We start from the raw sequence: 22,101 nt of genomic DNA on the forward strand, positions 1-22,101 counted from the left end.
AGGATGGCCCCTAAGACAGCTCCAGTCACTTGGAACCCCAGACCCGCCTGTTTTGTTTTTTTGTTTTTTTTTAAATGACTGCTTATTTTTATTTATTTATGACTGTGTTGAGTCTTCGTTTCTGTGCGAGGGCTTTCTCTAGTTGCGGCAAGTGGGGACCACTCTTCATCGCGGTGCGCGGGCCTCTCACCATCGCGGCCTCTCTTGTTGCGGAGCACAGGCTCCAGACGCGCAGGCTCAGTAATTGTGGCTCACGGGCCCAGTTGCTCCGTGGCATGTGGGATCCAGACCAGGGCTCGAACCCGTGTCCCCTGCATTGGCAGGCAGATTCTCAACCACTGCGCCACCAGGGAAGCCCCCTGCCTGTTTTTAACAGCCAGTTAGCTGCTACAGATAACCCCTTTCTACTCGCCTCTTTAAACACCTCGCCTGTCTTCCCCAGTGCCATGCCTGCCAAATACCGGGTTTCAGATACTCACACCTGGGAATTCTCCCTGCCCTGGTCTCAGCCAATTTTCTCTGCCTATAACTGAACACCAGTCCCATCCTCTATCCTCTAAGGGTGAAATCTTCACTTTATAGACAAGAAACCAAGGCCAGGTCCTATAGTTAAGAATTCCAAACCGTCTCTGAAAAAACCCCCTCTTCTGAAGCCTGTTATTTCTCCATCCCATACTTGCCTCCTCTCTTCCTAATTTAGCTCCTGCTCCCCTCAGCCTGGCTCAGTTCAGCCCTCTCCCCACTTTCACCAGCAGCTTCATCTTACAGCTCTCACCCACACCCAAGACCTCTCAGCTGTGTACCAGTCAGGCCCTTATTTGCAGTGACCCAAAACACTAATGTACTTTTCAGTGTAAAGAGGTAGACATAACTCATGAAGTACTTACATTAGAAATGAAAACCTCAAACCATACCTATGAGGCCAACTTTGAGGGGAGAAAACAGCCACAGAGACTGGGTGGCCTGTGTAGCACTTACAGAGCCAGAAAGGCATCTTTGGGCTGTACTGCTACACTGCCTCACCTCGGGAACCACGTAAAACTGAGCTGCGATCTCACTATTCTCCAAAGAGGAAACTATAAGCAGGTTAAGTTAGTTTAAAATTTTATTTTTTTTAATTTTTTTTAAATATTTTTATGTAATAAAAAGTAAAAGTCCTTGTCCAACCATCCTTGTGGGGCATCTGTGTCTCTCACGCACGTCATTCAAGTTAATGGGGAAGAAAGAACAGGGGGCCCAAGTCTGAGGTTATAAATAATAGAAAATAAAAGATCTTCGTCTCCAGCGGGGGGGATAGATGAGAGGATGGAAGGGCAAGATGGGGTGGGGATGGGCAGGGGCAGAGCAGGAACCCCCCCACCCCCGCTGGACCCCGGCCCTGCCCACTTTGAGGCCCTTCCCATTCAAGGTGCTTGGCAGGAATTCCCCAGCTCCCCCCGCCCCCGGGGGGGAAAAGGGGACTGGGGGGCTGGGACTGGTCCGAGCTGCTGGGGGAAGAGACATAGGTCACTCTTCCCTCCACTCATGGAGGTCTCAGGTCGCGGCCAGGACAATCTTCAGTTCCCCGGGGGGTGGAAGGGGAGCTGCTGGGAGGGATGAGATTGAACTGGTTGGAGGGGAAAGAGAAGAGAGCAGGAGCATTAGAACCCAAGCAGCTGTCCCTGCATCCAGTGCCGTCCAGTGCGGGGTGTGGGGCAGTGCTGGTAGAAGCGCCTCCTCAAGGTGTCTCATGGGGCTGTCAGAAGCACAGATCAATCGCCGTTTCCCAGTGAGCCAGAGCCCTTCCTCATGTGCCCAGCTCAGCCCCCCACACCCCAGCCTGGCCCTGTCTGCTGCGCTGACCTTACCTCGGCTAAGTCAGGAGACAGTCGGGGTCACTGAGAGCTGGGGAGGCAGTGGGGAGGGGGGCTGCTGGATCACAACTGAGCGAGGACGGAGGGAAGCAAAGGACAGAGCCAGGAGCAAGCCCCTGGCGGCGGCGACTGTGGCTTCTGCCCACCCTACATACTTCACAGACAGGTGCAGGTCGGCAGGCGCCCTGTGGGACAGCCCTGCCTCCAAGACCCCTCACTCCCCACCCAGAACCCGTGCATCCTGCCCCACCTGCAGCCCATCAGCTCTTCCATGCCAAATTCCCCCAGCTAACGAGAACTCACGAATCCTGTCATCGGCTCCTCCTGGAAATCCAGGCGCCTGGCCAGGCTGCTCACCTTGGGGGTGTCCGATGTAGGGATAGGGTGAGGGTGTGGAAGCTGAGAGTGCAGGCACCCCACTCTGGGGCACCGCGCCTTGGGGGGGGCCCCCATGGCTCTGGGGTGGGTGCAGCAGCATCACCTGGGGCGGGTGGGGAGCCCCAGGGTGAGGGGGCGGGGCTGCTGTGATTCCAGTTTGGACATGGGCCTGCAGAGAACAAAAAGCAGCTGGGAGCACCTTTCAGACACAGGCTCTGAAAATCCCAGTGTCAGGAGCCTGAAGTCAAAGGTGCACCGAGGGTTCAGGTCCTCTTGGCAAATCAGGTCACGTGGGCTCTTACCTGGGTAACATGGGCCATGTTGGTGAAGCCGTGGGGCAGCTGCTGATGGGCATGGATAGCATACACAGCAGCTGGCTGGGGGAAGCTGCTCTGAGGGGACTGCGCAGAAGGTCCCGGCGGCAGAGAAGGCGGCGTGCCTGTCAGGGCCCCTGGGTGGTACAGGTTCTGCTGTGGCTGTCCACTGCCCAGGTGTGGGGCCTGCCCCGCCTGGTGCTGTCAAGGGGAGATGGAGGGTGAGTGCCACTTCCTCCTCCGGTCCCCCGGCTTACCACTTGCTGACCCCTGGTCCTCCCTCCCGGCTGGAGAATGACCCCTAGCCTATCCCTCTCTTGCAGCCACCCATTCCTGCCCCGCCCACTTGGATCCCCCATGGCAGGCACCTGGACGGGACTGGGGGCTGCATGCTGGGACTGCGGCTGGCTCCCAGTAGGCGTGGTGGCCGGCTGCGGCTGGTGGGCATGGAGCTGCGTGGCATGGTGTGGATAGGACTGGTGAACAGTGGCTACAGCAGGAAAGGGGAAGAGAATCAGGGCTGAGCACACTGGAGGGGACCGAGGAGCACAGCCTGGAGGGGAGAGGGTACAGAACTCACCATAAAGGGCTTGGGGGGTGGGCTGCTCTGCAGAAGGGTACTGAGGGGTGGAGGATGACACAATGGCCTGGGGATGGCTCCCCGACGTCAGCATGCGTGGGTTGCTTTGAAGCATGGGGGCAAACACCGGCTGGAGGAGCAAGGAGAGGAGCGGTCGGCACGGCGGAGGGCTCGGGAGGCAGAGCCTGCTGCCGAGCACCCTGGGCACAGCGCTACCCTGGTCTCGTCACGACCACCCTGCTTCCCGTTCACAATAACCCTACTAAGTTCTTTTCCATATAAAGTGTAGCACTACTAAGGCCCAGGGATCCACTGCCTTGCACAGGTCTTACCAGAGCCAGGACTGAAGCCCAAGTGGGACACCACCACCCAGAACTCCGCCTGCCTCCCTCGCCAGCTCCCGGAGTCTGGGAGGTGCAGAAGACGGGCTTTCTAAGAAGCGGGGGCTCTGCACCCCTCCCTCCTCCTGCGCCTCAGTCACCTGCGAGGGGTAGTGGGCCATGGGCTGCATCATGGCGGGCTGGCCTGGGAACTGCTGTGGATTGTAGGGGATGTAGGAAGAATAAGGTGTGGCAGCCACCAGAGGGGGGCCAGCAGCGGCGGCGGCCTGCATCATCGGAGGGGCTGAGGCTGGCTGGTGTTGGTCCGAGCGCTGGGGGGGCAGGGAGCCTGCCAGTGGGGGAAAAATAGTGCAGAGCTCAAGCTCCATCTGCCAGCAGGCACTAGGCAGTGCCACCGACTGCCCCTCCTGACCCTGCTCACCTTTTGCTCCCCGGTACTTGCCCTGCTGTCCAGGCACTGAGTTGGACACAGGATATGGATACATCTGAGGTGCCTAGGGACAAGAACACAGGTGAGACTGAACGACTTGCTTATAAATGCTCAGAACAGGTGTAACTCGGTCCCTCAGGTAGCCCAGCCAAACCTCTTACCCTGGGCCACCCAGTCTCTTCTCTCACCTGAACAGCTGGTCCCATGTGGATCTGAGGTATGTAGGAAATGTACTGGGGGCTATATAGCCCACTCTGGCCTGCTGTCAGCACCGGGATGGAGGGAGTTGAATGAGTCCGGGGCCCAGGAGAAGTTGGAGTACTGGTGGATTTATTCTGTGAGAGACAAAGGAGGACACGTATAAGATATCTTAATGACTTTCGTACCACCCCCACCCCCACCCCGGCAATCAACAGCATCCACGGAGTGCTGTGTGCCAAACACATCCTATGCTTTATCTTGGTTAAGCCTCACGTCAAACCCTATGAGATGAGCTTTCTCAAATTACAGGTGAGGAAACTGAGACAGAGAGGTTAAGTGGCTTGTCTAAGATCACAAAGCTTGCAGGTACAGAGGATCAAGCCGAGTCAGTGGGCCCGTGCTCCTAACTACCAGACTCTGTCACCTCTCGCTGCCTGACAGTCAGGTGCTCCCCCTCCAGTGCTCTAACACCCTGCTCCCAAGTCTCCCTCACGGAAACCAAAGCCCACATTCCCCCATCCCATCTCACCACAGACAGCAGGGGCTTAGTGGGATTGAACTCCTTGGCATTAGGGTTCAGTGTTGACTTCTTCACTTGTCTATGAGAGAAAAATAAAGTAAACCCTCACAGCTTGCCCCTCATCACCCGATACCCACCCAGCTCCCCACCCCACTCACTCAGCAACAGGGCCCTCATCCTTGTCATCTCCCTTGATGAGGCCCACTGGGGGGCTACTGGTTTGGCTTGGGCAAGGCGGTGGGGGCTGATCCGGCCCTTCGGCGCCTCCTGCTGGTGGCAGGGGTGGTTTGTCCTCCTTATCTGATATGGATTCTGTCTTGGAGGAAACAGGGGACCCCATGGGCTCTGAAGCCAAAAGACTATCAACCTCCTTCTCCTTCCCTTTGGCCTCCTCCTTTAGGATCCGGGGAGGAAAAGGATCCAGGCTGGTCTCAGGGGAGCTACTGGGCTGAAGCTGGAAGGAGAGAAACACATACACAACATACAGAGTACTGTCCAGTCCAGACCCCAAGCCCACCTTCCTTCCTTCATCTTTGCTTGCTGTCACCTCTTGGTGCCACCCAGTGCCTATTCCATAAACCCCCTTCAACTCCATCCTAACATCCTAGCTCATTCCCACACTTTTCTCACCTTAAACTGGGCCCCAAATTTTCTCAGTTCTTCCAGTTGAAAGCGTTTCTGCTCGTTCTGAAGGCCAGGGACTATGAGAAATACCAAAAAAAGGAAAAAATATACATTTCTTTTCTCGAAGGTGGCTACACAGCATCCCAAAGGACAAAGAAACCACAGAAAAAAAAAAAAAGAGCTCTTTAAAACCCTTTAAGTTAGGATCAAAGGGCTGATACACATTGTCTGAATTCCAACAACTTTCCTAATTGAAAGGCTGTCCTAATCCAAGGGGTATTAGACTCCGGCAGAAAAAGAAAAAAAAAAATCCTCACCTTTCCCTGCTATCCGGGACAGCTCCTGGGACTCCAGCGTTCTCCCAGGTTCCTTGGCTGGGAGTTCTTTTACTGAACAAGAAAGGAGAGATGCATGAAGGCCCTTCTGTCCAGAACCACACTTCCCACTGTCCATGGCCCTCAGGCAGGTGGCTCTTACCATCTGTGGGTGCCAGTGAGATCTTTGGAGAAGCTGGGGAAATGGAGCCTACTCCAGGATCCCCAACTGATGATGTCACGGGGATGGAAGCTGAAGAGGTCGGTACTGCTGAGCCGATGGGAGGCTCAGGACAGGAAGCTGAGATTGGGGCAGGGGCAGCTGACTTGGGAGAGCGTGGGGGGTACATCCGGCCTACTGAAAGAAAAGGGAGAACGACGTGATAGTCACTGCTGGTCAATGAGCAATGGGTACCAGGGACTCATCAGAAACACCAAGAAAAGTGTATCCACAAGTTCACAAACCTAAATACTTAGAAGGGCAAGGCAGGTAAGGTAAGCAGGTAAAATGGCTTCATGGGTACCATGAAAGACTGGAATGCTGAAAGGGACAGGCATGACTCAGTTCCAGCCAACCAGAGCTATGCAGCAAGACAGGTTCAGTGTTGGCAGAACTTTCTGTATTTCAAAAGAAGTTAGAAATTTTCTGTTTTCTCCTGTCTTAAAATGTTGGCAACTAATTTAAACAAAAGACATCTGCCGGCCAGACACAACCCATGGATTGCCACGCTGGGACTTCTGCACGAGGGAAACTGAAAAATTATTTCCTAAAAAGCATAAATCCAAGCCTCCAGAACACCTCTTATCATATCTTGAAACTGTCTCCCATCCCAGCATTCTAACAACTGACACATTTACATCCCTTCACAAATTTCTATCCATTTCTTCATGTAACACCACTGGAATCTTACCTGCAGGAGGAGGTGGAACAGAAGCTTCTCCAGAAGGCCTGCTGCTGGGGGAAGACAGAGTCTTGGCACCTCTCAGAGGCCGCTGTGCCTTAGGGGACATGCGGGAAGGGCCTAATTTTTTTTTTTTTTTTTAAAGATGGGAAAAAAGAGGCAGAGTTCCTGCTATTACATTACCATCAACACACCTTCCTTCTAACCCATCTAAATCCTTTTAATTGTCTTCCCCACCTCCTTACCTTCCTGTTCCCTGCCCCCAACAAGTCTGCTTCATAACTCACCTCCATTGATACCGCGTGTCTCAGAACCTGGGCCAGGGCTGCTATTGTCAAGATGGTGAGGGCCACGAGGTGGCAAAGAGCTAAGGCCAGGCCGGCCACCCCGAGAACTACTGCATCGAACTCCTCCCCGGGGACCTTCCCGAACTCGTTGGGGTAGAGGGATATACTTTCCCTCCCTGGGGAGAGAGTTCAAATAACATTAAGTAGCCACAAAACACATTTTACAAAGATGAAGCCCTCCTCCTAATGTCCACCTCCTGCCTCAACACACACACACAACTATGCCTGGCTTTGGCTATCTGCACTCTTTCACTTGACGAACTGTCCTGGTTATTGTGTTCTGTGGCTCCAGGATTATGCCCTTATGTTGCATCAACCCCTGACCAGAACAAAGCAGCCAGTACTCCACAATCCTAACCCTCCTGACCTACAAGAAAGGTAGTATCACACTGTGGTTTAAGGTGCAGCTTTTATAAGACACTATACACTTTGGTTTCATTTTCATAAAGGGAAGAGTAGAAAAACATATGAATGAATATGCAGAGGAAAAAAGAACATGTAAAAGCTGAAAAAAACCTGTCCTTAATCTGTAAGCTTTAGCCTTGTTACCTTGGGCAAATTACCTAATGATTCTAGACTTCAGTCTCCTAAACCTAAGAACTGGGAATAACTATGTATTAACCTACATGGCTGTGAGGCTTCAACAAGAGTATACCGAGCTCTTGGCTCAAGCCCTGGCCCAAACGGTGAGCCCCACATGGACCAGCCACCCCTAGCAATCACCTAGATGCCAAGCTGGGGCTCTCTCGCCCTGAACCCTGTCGCTGAACTGCACTGTGCTTCTCCTCCTCGGTACGCCCGTCATCGTTCTCCATGGCGATCCGCAGGCGGTACTGGGGGCTCGATTCAATCTCTCGAGCCAACTGGGCTGCACGCAGCTCCCGCTGACGAAATTCTTCTGAGTTGTCCTTCTCTAAGGGCACCCTGAGAGGACCACGACCATCCCAGTGCCACGGGACAAGAGGGGAAAAAGGGAAGACATTTCTATCAGTCCTATCACCAGCTCAGATATGTAGGTGTTTAAAACCTTCAACAACTCAGCATGTATTGAACTGGCATCTAGGAGGGTCCCAGGCAGAGCAGCAAGGCCTATCTCTGAATCTGAGGGACACTTAGACACATATATAAATCTGTTAAGGTTTTAGAGAAAAAGTATGGACAAGAAAGCAGTTAATTCTACTCATGGAATCAAGGTTAAGAGAAAAGAGAAAACCTTTGTGGGAGCAGTTCACAAGGCAGATCAGGAGTGGGAAGAGGGCAACCCAGCACCCAGAAAAGCACGTACAAAAGCTATGTTCCACCTACACACCCACACGCCTTCTGTTGATGACCCCACACCTCAAGCGGTACCACATAAGAAGTACCAAAAGACACTCACGTGTAAGAAGAGAGACTGCTGTCATAGGTGGTCTTTATGCCATAGTTCTCCTCATTGAACTTGAACATTTCATTGGGGTCCCATCCATTGGACTAAAGGAAAAGGGAGAATGTTTTAAAACCCAGGAAGGAAAGCAACAATAACCTGTCTTTGTCCTCCATCAGGTTGAAAGATTAAAAATCTGACCAAATCAAGAGTGAAAAAAGGAACACAGCTGGTGGGAATGTCAACTGGTACTACGGACTGTAGTACAAACCGGCAATATCTAGCAAAAGAGAAGTCTTTAAGACCTAACATCCATTTCCAGGTTTATATCCCAGGGAAATTCTGGCATATGTATATGGGGATACATGTTATAAAAATTCACTAAGGCGCTATTTTTAATACCAAAATAATGGCCAAAGAAACACCAATCAGTAAGGAAAGGGATAAATACAATTTGTTGTGTATACATACATGTACATGTATATAAATAGGACAACACACAACAGTTAAGAGCAATGACTAGATCCACAGACCAACATGAAAAATTCAAAATCTATAAGCAGGAAAAGTAAATTTTAGACAAATTAATGCAGTGAAATAACAATGCACTCACTAATGAGCAACTTTAAATGGTCACGGTAGTTGTTCTGAGAAAGGAAAATGGGCCTACACAGTATTCAATCTCATCTTTTTTTTTTTTTTCAGGCTGGATAAAAAACTGACTTGAAGCAAAGGTTAACAGCTGTCAATCACAGATGATGGAAGAACAGGTATTTTTGTTTTGTTATTTTCTGTACCTTTCCATTGGAATCTAACTGCCATCAACAAGCAATAGTAAAAGAGATCCCCCCGCCCACCCCAGCAACTCTTGGTTCCAAGAATTACGTCGTGTCAACAACCCACACTCTGGCAGCAGAGCTCCCCAGCTCTCAGGTTCTCGGGGAAGGAGACTGTACCATGTCAGACTCCAGGTCGTAGTCATCGCTGTTGCTGTCGCCCCCCTCCCAGCGCTGAAGCACCTTCTCTTTGTGCTCCCCATTCACCTTCGAGTTCATGGCAATGGCTGAATCAGTGAACTTGTCTGTGAGGGCAGATTGAAGATCAGGAGTCAGGTGATATTTCACAGCCTTCTTTCCAACACCCCTCCCACCACGGGAGTAAAGAAAAGTTTCTGTGTGTCAGAGTTTGGGGGGTGGGGGCAAGGGGTGGGGTGCAGCATAAAAAGCCTCATTCTAAGAGTTCAAAAGGAGCAAGGAGTTGAAAACAAAGCAAGGAAAGTATAAAGAACCACAACACAGGCTGGAATTCATTCCACTGTATCTTAGACATTAAGACATACTCTCAAGAAGAAAAATCTAGCCATCTTCCTCAGAAATAAAGGAAGATGGTAAAGAGGGGGAGGGAGGAGGAGAAACAAGTCATCACGTTCTCTGCCCTCTACTCAAGAAGTGGGTCTGACATAACACCCTGGCCCCAAAAAATACCTTTAGTAGCATAATTGAAGTCAACATTTCGGAAGTGGACAAGCATGACATCACTTGGTTTAAACACCATGGTGTCCACAATGTCTTCCCGACGAGGGCCACCTGCTGGCTCCGATGCTTTCCGGTGCACAGCGTCTACTGCCAGTTCAAACTACAAAAGTCCCATTTCCCAACACCCAAGGGTCAGTATCAAGAAATGTGAAGACAAAAATATGACTACTTTTGTTTTACCCTTTCTAAACTTTCCCCAACACCACATTCTAACGTGCACTGTCTTCTCAACACCAGCCACAGGACTTAGCCAAAGTCCCAAACTTAAAAATTCACATCTTTAAAGTTGAGCATTTTAACATCAAAGTACTGAGCCCTCAAATCTCAAACCCGTATCTTTTAAGTGTATGCAGCACTATTCCGGCACAGGCCTACAAAAATGATTACAGCCACAATGTTGACCAACACCACTCAATTTATATCTGAAATGAGCCTATTTCATTTTCCCCCTCTTCCTCCCATGTAACTCCAAAGCTAAGCTAATTTGAATACACTGACCTTTGAGCTCAGCGTCTTGAAGATACCTTCATAGGTGGTACCATTCTTTACCTTTACATCACAAGTGGAGCCCTGAAAGAGCGGGAGGGAAAGAAAGAAGAGTGCCTCTAGCAAACGGATGCATTACATTTCTCAACCTAGGGGTTAGGTACCCACTTACCACAACAGCTGTAAGGAAATGCAGCATTCTGGAATTGTTGTAGACACCCTCAAACACCTGTCAGTAACGCAAGAGAGGGACAAATAAAGGAACAGCCAGTCACCATCTCATCTTCCTTCAAAATGTCCACATTCCACTCACACCCACCTTGTATGTGCTGGACCCCTTGCGCTTCTGAACCCATCTGACTATTTCTGCACCTAACCTGTCCTATATACCCATATATACATCTTTTAGGTCTCTATACTTTAGGCAGGGGGGAAAAGGCACTCACCGGTGACTGTGGGGGTCCCTTTCCTGTGCTTTGTCCCCTGTAAGAGAAAGAAATGAGAAACTAGTTTTTTAAATATGTTCAATCCCTCTTATACAACTGATTTCAAAGAACTTGGTACACTAGAGCCAGATACCATGTGAAGATGATCATTTAGGCTACAAACCAATTAATCAACAAGATTTTCAAATTCTCACTTTATAGAGGAAGAAAAACAGGCATTAAAAGCCATTTTCTCCAAATGCCAGTCAATCATCAACGGCTGTCAATTGCTTTAAGAGCCAATTCAATACAACCGTTTCACTTTCTGCAAGAGGACCAGGGCTGCATGCTTCCAAAAGACAAATGCTACAATATTCGACAACAAATAACCCATCCCCGATGTAAAGGTGGAAACTCAGAGAGTGCAGATTTGGAACTACCTAGCTCAGGCATATTACCTCCGAAACAGAAAAGACCATCATTTTTACGTCCTAAACCCTGGAGAGTGGGGGTACTCCCGCTACAATCCACCCTTCTAGACTTCTTTACTCATTCAGCCTGTTACCCACTCTGGAAGGAGTCACCTATCGCCCGGTAACCCTGCTCCTCGCTGGGTGATGTAACCAGCGGTTGAAGAAGGCGATCTGGGGGGCCGTTGGCGGGGCTGGGGGACAGCGCAGCCGCAAAACCTATCCACCGGGAAGCCTCGCCCGGTCTGCGCCTGCGCACTAAAGCCTACGGGCCTCTTCTAACCACCCCCTCCCGCGATCAGAACCCACTGCGCCTGCGTGTACCTCCACTCTCAATTCCATACACCCACACACAGAAGAAACCGAGTAGGGTGTCCACCACTCATCCAAGAACACCAGGCGAACCCGTCCACGCACACTCCCAGCAGCTGCCCTATATGTTACCCGGGGCTGGAGAATGGCCGGGTCATAAGACAGAGCATCCGCGCACACGTAGGGAAAGAGCGCGCGCGCGCGCTGGAGGTTCCCAACCCGCAGTCCTCCCAGCTTCTTCCCTCCTTCCGTCCCCCCGCCCACCCTGCTCCCCTCCTACTGGCCAGGCTGGGAAGGGGGAGGTAGCAACTCGCTCCCAAGTCCCTCCCTCCCCATTGGCCAAACTGTGGGCCGCGCGCCCCCCTCCATTGGCTACGGCCAGGAACCCCTTCCCGCAGCTGACTCCCCATTGGCTGAAGCCGGGGACCGCCAGACCCTTCGTGGTAATGGAGCCGGGGACCCCGATCACCTCTTCACCCCCCCCCCAAAACTCCCCGTTCCGACGCCGCTGGCGGGATGCGCCCTGCCTGCCCTTAAAGCCCAAGTCCCGAGCCCTGACTAGGCTCGCAGAGCTGAACACGGCCCCTAAATGCCCCGGTGGCCATCCGGGGACCCTTTTCCTCCGACCTGTTTGGACCTGAGGGGCCCAACCCCAGCTTCACGGGGTTTCCCCACTCCCCCTGGCGCCCCTCAAAGGTGGCCAGGCTGGAAGTCCGCCTCGCGCGGTGTCTCAGCCACCTCGGCTCCAGCGCCCGGAAACCCACCCATCCTCACCTGGCGCTGCCGATGGCCGCTGCCCCTGGCCTCTCCTGATGTTGCTGCTGCTGCGGCGGCGGCGCCAAGATGCCCTCAGCTCCCCGGCGGAGCCCGCTCCCGGCAGCGGCTGCAGGCCCCAAGCAGGGGGAAGCAGCGGCGGGAGGCCCTGGGGGAGCCGAGGTGGAGGCCAGGGGCCCCGGGAGGCCGCCGTTGGGAGGGCTGGTGCCCCCGGGAGGCCGGCGGGCCACGGCCTGTTGCGTGGGGGGCGGCTGCTGGGGCTGGGAGGTCTGTTGTGGCGGCTGAGGCTTCAACATGATGGCAGCGTCCGGAAGGGGAATTAGGGGGAAGGGAGGGAGAGAGGAAGCCGGGGCTGGGCCCCCGCCGGAGAGCGCGGGAAACGACGGGGACTGGGAAGCTGGGGACCCGCCGTTGGCGGGCGGGGGCAAGCCCCGCGGTGTCGGGGGTGGAGAGAGAAGACCGCGGCGCGAGGAAGCGCCGCGAGGCGGAAGGGGAGGGGGTCTCGCGGGCCGGAGGAAAGCGAGAGGGCGCGAGCCGGCTTGGCGCGCGTGCGCGTCGCCGGGGAAAGGGGAGGGGGAAGAGCGCCCGGGCGGGAGCTCCCGAAGGGGGAGGAAGGGGGAGGAGGGAGCGGCGGCGCGAGCTGTCCGCGCGCACCGGGGCGTTCAGCTCCGGGCGGGAGAGGCGAGAATAAAAAAAGGTGAATCTCGCGCCCCTCGCCTTTGGAGTTGGGAAAGAGCAGCGCGGGCGCTCACGCGCGCCAAGGACTTATGGTCTCTAGATCTCAAGCAGCCCGGAAGGCTGCCGGCCGCTGTCGCTTCACAATGAGCGTGTGAAGCGCTGGGGGTGGAGCCGAAGAAGCAGAGAGGAAGGAAGAGCCGGCCGCCCCGCCTAGGCCGCCGGCGTAGCGTCGGGATACCTCCGCAGTCGTGTGAGAAGTCACGACGTAAGCTGCAGTTCTTCCGCCATTTGGGGGCCCATGGGCGGAGTCTTGAGTGCAAAAAGAAATCCCGCGACTAGACCAGGGACTTATCCTAGGCTTGTGGTAGGTTGCATGGGGACCTTATCTGCTTTACATAAAAGACTAATAGGCATTAAAGTTATCAGTTTGAGCATGCTGATCTTTGGGGATAAATCTATGCCTAATTCTAAATTATTTTAATGATTTTCAACCTAATGGTTTCTCCGTGCCCTAGGATGAACCCTTAAACTGTAGTAACAAAGAGACTGAAGGCCATAGTTCCTAGGGTCTAGTTCAAAATCCTCCACCCAACTCCGCAATGAAGGCAGCCTTCATTCATTCAAATTAGTTGGGCATTAGGACATTAGGCTAGGTGCTTTGGATATAACTAATTAAACCACTTCTTGCTCTCAAGGAGTTCAAACTAATGGTAGATTCAGAGAATTAGATGAGATCTATTAGGTGAAGCACAGGGCACTATGATAGTACACCTAATTCAGCTTTGGGTGATGGATTTCTAGGCAGGGGAAATAGGATATGACAAGGTAAGAAAACTTCATTATGTCGAGTATAAAATAAGAGGGAGGAATTAAAAAAAAAAACACACACACACAAAAACTGGAAAGGTAAGTAACCTGGGACCAGAGTTTAAAAGAGATGTGGAGGGACTTCCCTGGTGGTCTAGTGGCTAAAACTCCACACTCCCAATGCAGGGGGCCTGGGTTTGATCCCTGGTCAGGGAACTAGATCCCACATGCCACAACTAAAGATCCTGCATGCCACAATGAAGATCCTGCACGTGGCGACGAAGATCCATGGTCCACAACAAATACCTGGTGCAGCCAAATAAATAAATATTTAAAAAAAATAAATAAAAGGCACTTCCCTGGTGGCACAGTGGTTAAGAATCCGCCTGCCAATTCAGGGGACACGGGTTTGAGCCCTGGTCCGGGAAGATCCCACATGCCACACAGCAACTAAGCCTGTGCACCACAACTACTGAGCCCGCATGCCACAACTACTGAAGCCCACGCGCCTAGAGCTCGAGCTCCACAAGAGAAGCCACCACAATGAGAAGCCCGTGCACCGCAACGAAGAGTAGGCCCTGCTCGCCGCAACTAGAGCAACTAGAGAAAGCCTGCGCACAGCAACGAAGACCCAACACAGCCCAAAAAATTAACTAATTATTTATTTTTAAAAAAGAGACGTGGACATCATCCTCAAAGCAGTGGGGAGCCTTTTACAGAAAATGAAGAGAACAGATTTGCATTTTTAAAGGACTACTCTTTCTTTGCAAAGTGGATAATGGAGTGGAGAAGTGATGGGTCTATGGTCTTAATCCCGGCGAAACTTTCAACATCTCATTCTCTCTTCACTCAGGCATTAGCACTGGAACTCCTCCAGCTCCCAACTCTCCCCTGAACATGCACACACTTAGCTAAAAGTCTACCTTACTCTTTGGGAGCTATTCCTTCATCCCACCTCACTCCTAGCTTTTTAGAGTGTTAGGTTCCCTCCCTCTGTGTTTGGCCAGCAATTTTCTCCACTGTATTCTGTGAGCTCCCTTTCATTGTGTTTTCCTGCTGGTATCAGCTCCCTAACGGCTGGGATCTTATTCTTGCTGCTCCTTCTGCGATACCTGGCACAATGCAGGCAGTCAATTAAATACCTATGAAGTGGATGGATCCAAGAGGTATTTTGAGGACCATGTCTCCTGGATGTCTGAATAACTGTCTAGCTCTTTCCTGGCATTATGCCACCTCCCCGGCCTCGTTATGGGCACTCCTGTCTCCCCACCCACATTCTGCTCCCACACTCTGTTATGTCTCAGCCTGTTAAACTCCCATTTCCGCAACATGCCTTGCCCTTATTCAACTCTGCCTTTACATGTGCTGTTTCTTCACCTACTGCTCATTCTTCAAGCTTAGGTGTCAGTTCTTTCGAACATCTTGTTATTGACTCCCTCCTCCAGGCTCCCAGAACACTGATTTTTTTTTTTTTTTTTTTGGCTCCCCTTTCCATTGGAGCCTAAGGTCATTAAGGTCAGGGACTGTATTTTACTCATTTCTCTATCCTTCCTGTCTAGCTCAGTGGCTGGCACACAGTCATTCAATAAATTGATAAATGAATGAAATGTCTTATTACCTGCAATTTAGAGATTATATCCTGTGATTTGCTCTGGAGTGATCTCCAGGGTATACTGTTAAGTGAAGAAAGCAAAGAGTATTAACTATGCTTCCTGTGTGCAAGGAAGAAGGGGAAATAAGAAAACAAATATATCTGCAAATTCTTCCAAAGAAACGCAAGAAGGGTAAACCAAAAACTAATAAAATTGGGCACCCATGGGGCTTCCCTGGTGGTGCAGTGGTTGAGAATCTGCCTGCCAATGCAGGGGACACGGGTTTGAGCCCTGGTCTGGGAAGATCCCACATGCCGCGGAGCAACTAGGCCCGTGAGCCACAACTACTGAGCCTGCGCGTCTGGAGCCCATGCTCTGCAACGAGAGAGGCCACGATAGTGAGAGGCCCAGGCACTGCGATGAAGAGTGGCCCCCGCTTGCCACAACTAGAGAAAGCCCTCGCACAGAAACGAAGACACAACACAGCCAAAAATAAATAAATAAATAAATTTTTTAAAAAATTGGGCACCCATGAGGGGTGGGAGAAGATGAGGGTTCCTTGGTTGTTGGGTTACATCCCTCTTGTTGAGGGAAACAACAGTGCCCTGAATGGGGAAAGGGACACACTTCTTTGAGCCTTTTCATATAGTTTTGACTTTTCAAATAATGGTCAACATATTAAAAAAATTAAATCAACAGAAACAGAGTACCTAAAATCTGAATACAGATATAAATAAATGAACCCAACACTATTTTAGATAAGTAAAAATAACACCCTTGGGCTTCCCTGGTGGCGCAGTGGTTAAGAATCCGCCTGCCAATGCAGGGGACGTGGGTTCGTGCCCTGGTCCAGGAAGATCCCACATGCTGCGGAGCACCTAAACCCGTGCGCCACAACTACTGAGCCTGCACTATAGAGCCCGTGAGCCACAACTACTGAAGCCCGCATGCCACAACTACTGAAGCCCGCGCGCCTAGAGCCCGTGCTCCACAACAAGAAGCCACGACAATGAGAAGCCTGCGTACCACCAACGAAAAGTAGCCCCTGCTCGCCGCAACTAGAGAAATCCCAGGTGCAACAACAAAGAGCCAACACAGCCAAAAATAAAAAACAAATAAATTTATTTAAAATACCCTGAAGGGCAAAAAAATAGAACTAATTCAAGTAACTTTTAAGCACCTTCTGCTAAAGAAAAAAATATCTGCAAACCTTGAATTCTTCTTAAGTCAGTGTGCTCTAGTGGTAAGGGCATGGCAATTCGGAAATTATTTTGGGTGCATGGTAGGATTGAGCACATGAGTAAATATGCAGACTGGTTGGGAGCGTTCTCACTGAGGAAGTAGGGAGAAGCAAATGTGGAGTGAGAGAAGTGAGCAAAAACTGTGGGGATTGGAATGGGAAGCATCAGTATAAAATTTATGGGAAAAAATTAGATGGATAGACAGACTGATATTTACACAAGTTCCCAGATCTTGTTTACTAAATATTCCATCGAAAGAAACCAGGGCTCCTTGAAGAAATGGCTGACTCCAGCCTGGACAGGCACAAGGAAGGTACCAGATGAGCTTGGAACATTTTGTTGTGCCAGAAAATAAGTACTAAAAACATTTATAAGCGCATCAAAGAGCCACAGGAGCCATCTTAAGAAGGCCAAATCTGGCACAATTTGAGCATCGAAACAAATAAGGATAGTGAGTGATTATAGCTCATTGAATAAAAGAATCCATGCATCCATACTGTTAACAGATATAAACATACATGCAGGACTTCCCTGGTGGCGCAGTGGTTAAGAATCCACCTGCCATTGCAGGGGACATGGGTTCGATCCGTGGTCTGGGAAGAGCCCACATGCCATGGACCAACTAAGCCCGTGCAACACAATTACTAAGCCTGCACTCTAGAGCCCGCTAGCCACAACTACTGAGCCTGCGTGCCACAGCTACTGCAGCCCGTGTGCCCTAGTGCCCACACTCCACAACAAAGAGTAGCCCCCGCTCGCTGCAGCTAGAGAAAGCCCGCTTGCAGCAATGAAGATCCAATGCAGCCAAAAGTAAAATTAAAAAAATAACTAATAAATAAATAATGCATACACTGCTAAAAAGAAGAAACGTAGAAATGACTGTATTTTTCAAAAATGTCCATGGCATGAAAGGCAAAGAAAGGTTGAGGAACTGTTCCAGATTAAAGGAGGCTAAAGTGACTAACAACTAGATGAAATACTTGATCCTGGCCTAAATCCAGAACAAAATTGCTATAAAAGACATTGTGGGGGGTTTCCTTGGTGGCGCAGTGGTTGAGAATCTGCCTGCCAATGCAGGGGACACGGGTTCGAGCCCTGGTCTGGGAAGATCCCACATGCCGCGGAGCAACTAGGCCCGTGAGCCACAACTACTGAGCCTGCGCATCTGGAGCCTGTGCTCCGCAACAACAGAGGCCGCGATAATGAGAGGCCCGCGCACGGCAATGAAGAGTGGCCCCCACTTGCCGCAAATAGAGAAAGCCCTCGCACAGAAACGAAGACCCAAGACAGCCATAAATAAAAATAAATAAATAAATATGAAAAGACATTGTGGGGAAAATTGATGAATTTGGAATATAGACTATGAAGTATTACATCCATGATAAATTTCTTGAATGTGCTAACTCTGTAGATGTGTAGGAGTATATTCTTAGTAATTATACACCAAAGTATTATGGGGCAAAGGAACATGATACATGCAACCTACTATTAAATAGTTCAAGTTATATATATTCTTTATACACCCACAGAGAAAATGATGAAGCAAACTGGCAAAATATTAGTTGTTTGTGAATCTTGGTAAATGTCATACTATAGTTCTATGTAGTAGCCTTTCAACTTACCTGTAAATTTGAAATTTAAAAAAAAAAATTTTTTTTTTGGACACTCAGTTTGTGGGATCTTAGTTCCCCAGCCAGGGACTGAACCCGGGCCCTTGGCAGTGAGAGCACGGAGTCCTAACCACTGGACCACCAGGGAATTCCCTGAAATTATTTTAAAAATAAGGAATGTACATGTAATTAAATAAGTAAAAATTATTTGATACCCCTAAAGTTAGGGAAAAGAGGGAGAGTAAACCACCTAATTATATTTACTAAACACTCATAAACTTGTTGATAAATTAGGTGAGGAGTTTTTAGCTCTTGAGAGTACCCTTAGGCAGTACCCCAGTGTTCACTGCAAAGTAATCCCACTTTGAGGTTCAGGTGTTACCAGACTCCGCTGATACAAAGAGGCCACATTCCTCACTTAAGACATGTTAAGAGAGAGTGGCTGGAACAGCAAGAGACATTCGTTATGATGAAGCCCAGCTCAATGACATCTCCCCGACAGATATCCCGCAGGGGCAGTTTTCCTTCACAAAGGCTGCACGGTAGCAGAAAGAATAGAGAGTCTGTCCCGGGAGACAAGAACTCTAGCTCTGCCTTTGTCTCTTATTAGCTCTACCGACGAGGGCAAGTGATTGGACTTCTGCGGCCCCAGTCTGAATCTGTAAAAGGAGGGGCTGGATTAGAGGAAGGATCCCATACTCAAATTCCTGCATGAGACGGGTAATAAAATAGGGTGAAACAAAGAGGCACCGTGAAACTGGAGAGCATGTGCCCTATCTAAAAGGGGTGCCTGCTTCTCAGCTCCAACCAACTAATGCCAGGCAGGAATGTGTCCCAGTGTTGCCAGAGATCTTGATTTAAAACAAAAAAATAGAAGAAGCCAGAAGTTTGGATTTTTAAAAATTGAAATCTCCCAATTTTTCTTTTCTTTTTTGGGGGAAATATTTTGTGTGCCAAACAATGTATGTGTGCAAGCCACAGTGTGCAGCCATCAGGTTACATGAACCCCAGTGTCTGCTGTCCTCCTTCACCAAGGTCTTTCCAATGCCGCTCATGCTATCCAAATATGGTATGAAGACCTGCTTCAGCCTTCATCAGAAGAAGATAGGCACACCTTAGCTATGCCTTCACAATCAGTTTGGAGAATAAGCTCCCTTTCTGAGCATATCTTGCACTTCCTTTCCAAAAGAAGACTCTGGATTTCTCATTTCCCTCCCAATGGACCACTAGGCACAGATCTCCATGACTGCATCCTTCAGGAGGAAAGTAAGGGCAAGAGCAGATGACACAACAGATGCTCTACCCACATTTTCCCACTTGATTCACTGGGTTTCTCTATCTTCTTTAGGTCTCTCAGAAGTTCCATCACCTTCTTTTGGTACCTGCTCATCAAACATTTCTTCACTTTCTGCTTCTAGGACCTGGCTCTCTCATTTGTCTCCCCTGACCAGTCTCTCATGTTTATCTCTGTCCTCCTGAACATCGACTCAAAGACTGAGCTCATTTTCTCCCACACATTCAAGCTCACTCCTTCCATCTCCTTCCAGGAACCTCTCCATTCTTCAAAAACCATCTTTCTCTCTTGCTAGTGTCTGGCCCCCAATCCCTTTGCACTTTCCTGGGCTTTGCATTTCAGTATTTACATATCATGTTTTCATCTCTCCCCCACCTTCCAGTAATCCAGAGAACAGTGGGGTCTAGCACTCCTGCCTCTTGGGAGCTCCAGCCCACTTGATCATAGGGACTATGCTTCCAAGTCTACCTCAAGGACAGGAACCCAGTTCTCGGTGGCACCTCTTCCCTGTCCCCTCCATCTGCTACTTTTCGGATCTTGAAGACTGGGAATATATAAGGATGCTAGAGTAGTTTCTCCTTCCAAAGAATCAATTGCCTAATTTTCTCCTCTCCCTGTCCAGAATACCAGGATTTCCACAAGAAAGGCAGCAAAGTTCCTGCCCTTCTCAAGCTGCCCTGCCCCTCCTAGTCCATGTCACCATGTCCCCAACTTTTATTTCTTGTCTCACTCTAGGGTCTTCACCTTGTTCCTTCTCTACCCCCAGATACTTCTGTGCTTCTTTAGATGTAGAAAATCACACAGCCAGGGCAGTGATGCTCATCAAAACGGTCAGGATGATATTCCTGTGGCTCATCATCACCCTGAAAACCCTGTTGCCACTGCCAGTCTCCTGACCATGGAGGAAGGAAAAAAGTAGAGTCAGTTTCCTGAGACCTCTGGAGCAGATTCTTCTCCCTGGAGACTTTCTCACTTGTTCCAAGGAGAAAGACCTTCCCATAGCTCAGTGTTCAAATCCTTTAGAAATGATCCCTCTCCTGAGTATCCTCCAAATCTCTGACCATGTAGCCTCTTCGTGATGTTGGATGGATGAGTCCACATTCAAGAACTTTCCTTGTCCAACCCCAGACCAAGCCTGAACCAAGCCCAGACTTTTCTCCATGAACACCCTCTTCTTCCTCTCAGACCTGTATTCATTTCCCCAGTGCCCCCCTGTCTCTCATGCCTAAAATGCCACACACTGACTTAGAATTACTTTTTCATTCACTTCCCCAGGTGCCCTTTGTTCTCTTTTCTTTGGTTTGTCTTTCTGGTTCTCGGGCAAGTTCTACCTTCTCTCCTCCTTCAACCTTTCCAATTCTCTTTTAGTTGGACTCATTTCATACCCATGTCCCTTTCTCCTGACTTCTGCTTTCCAAAACGATTTCTTATTTCTAGAAGTAACCTTCTAATCCATCCCGTTCTCTCACTCATTCATTCACTTATGCATCAGCATTAATGGAGTGTCTATTATGTGTCCAGCACAACCCTAGCAATGAAGAGTGGATTTGAAGCTGAGAGGCAATAAATTGATAACCATCATCGTAGCCATCTCTTTGGCTATTCAGCCTTTGTATGCACCCTATTTTTTACACATTAGAACACCATGCCACTATGTTTCCACCTTGTAAGATACAGCTACCCTTCATACAAGTGGAGTTCTTTCTTGTTCCCTAAAATGAGGGAACCATCATTGTATAAATTGCTGGTTATATGAATTACTCCTCAAATTCAATCACAGTCCTATAGAATATTCTACTACCTAAGCACTAATTGTAAAGTTAACCCCCAACAACTTGTATAAAAATAAAAATGAGAGAGAAAAAGAAATTGGTTAGCATATACAAATAAACACGTGAATATATTAAGGGAAGAGAAAATATGCCAAGCTTCTACAGTTGCCATTTCTGTAAGTGGTCATGAGGCTGTAATTAATAACTATAGTTCCTTCTTCAAGTATCCAAGCCATCTTTCCTTGGCACTCAGCCAGAATCTCAGATAGTTGGGATTTTTACCTGGTGGAGTGATGCAAAGCTTCATTCCTTATGGGTCCTCAATTGTCCTGCCTTCTTTTAGTTGTGGTAGCTCTCCATTAACCTTTGTAACTGGGCATGGAAGTAGTGCCCAGAGGCACCCCAGAGAACCCCTGGGTTTCAGACACACCATTCTCACCCCCACTGTGTAGCATCAACCCAGTCTCGCCTGGTCATAAGTGTCAATTACTCCAGCCAGTAGAGTAACCCCCATTTTTTGCTGATTGGTTCAGTGGCATGAAAGTCCAAAATAGCCCAGCGGAAGTCTCATCTTCCAAATCAATGGAATCATCCTTGTGTGCCCTAGTGGAAGAATTCCTCCCTTGAGGACTAAGTCCTCCAAATCAGCAGAGCTCAAAGTTGCCAAGATGAGAAGCAAAAATTCTACAAGTGGGTTATTAAGTATAATAATGAGAAGAGTGGGCTTCCCTGGTGGCGCAGTGGTTGAGAATCTGCCTGCCGATGAAGGGGACACAGGTTCGAGCCCTGGTCTGGGAAGATCCCACATGCCGCGGAGCAACTAGGCCCGTGAGCCACACCTACTGAGCCTGCGCGTCTGGAGCTTGTGCTCCGCAACAAGAGAGGCCGCGACAGTGAGAGGCCCGCGCACCGTGATGAAGAGTGGCCCCCGCTCACCG

The 22,101-nt window shown here is 49.8% G+C and overlaps 1 protein-coding gene across 26 annotated transcripts; it reads right to left on the reverse strand.

Moving 5' to 3' along the window:
* Positions 1–1,087: 1,087 nt before the first annotated feature.
* On the reverse strand, positions 1,088–12,639 carry ATXN2L (ataxin 2 like). Of its 26 annotated transcripts, none has more exons than XM_082359631.1 (24): positions 12,170–12,627; positions 10,635–10,671; positions 10,361–10,417; positions 10,201–10,272; positions 9,652–9,802; positions 9,124–9,248; positions 8,183–8,274; positions 7,528–7,728; positions 6,745–6,920; positions 6,467–6,577; positions 5,719–5,913; positions 5,559–5,630; positions 5,248–5,318; positions 4,776–5,071; positions 4,627–4,696; positions 4,085–4,231; positions 3,888–3,960; positions 3,607–3,794; positions 3,126–3,255; positions 2,914–3,035; positions 2,534–2,746; positions 2,157–2,400; positions 1,848–2,007; positions 1,088–1,583 (listed from the first exon to the last, which is right to left on the reverse strand). In XM_082359631.1, exons 1-23 carry the CDS (start codon positions 12,463–12,465, stop codon positions 1,853–1,855), a joined length of 3,294 nt encoding a protein of 1,097 aa, XP_082215757.1. In that variant the 5' UTR covers positions 12,466–12,627; the 3' UTR covers positions 1,088–1,583; positions 1,848–1,852. The 26 variants fall into 26 exon arrangements, with proteins under 26 accessions (XP_082215757.1, XP_082215756.1, XP_082215748.1 ...); XM_082359630.1 differs by having other exon boundaries at positions 1,088–1,606; XM_082359622.1 differs by having other exon boundaries at positions 1,088–1,735.
* Positions 12,640–22,101: the final 9,462 nt, after the last annotated feature.

The sequence above is a fragment of the Balaenoptera borealis genome, assembly GCF_965194805.1.
Source record: "Balaenoptera borealis genome assembly, chromosome: 16".
Lineage (NCBI taxonomy): Eukaryota > Metazoa > Chordata > Mammalia > Artiodactyla > Balaenopteridae > Balaenoptera > Balaenoptera borealis.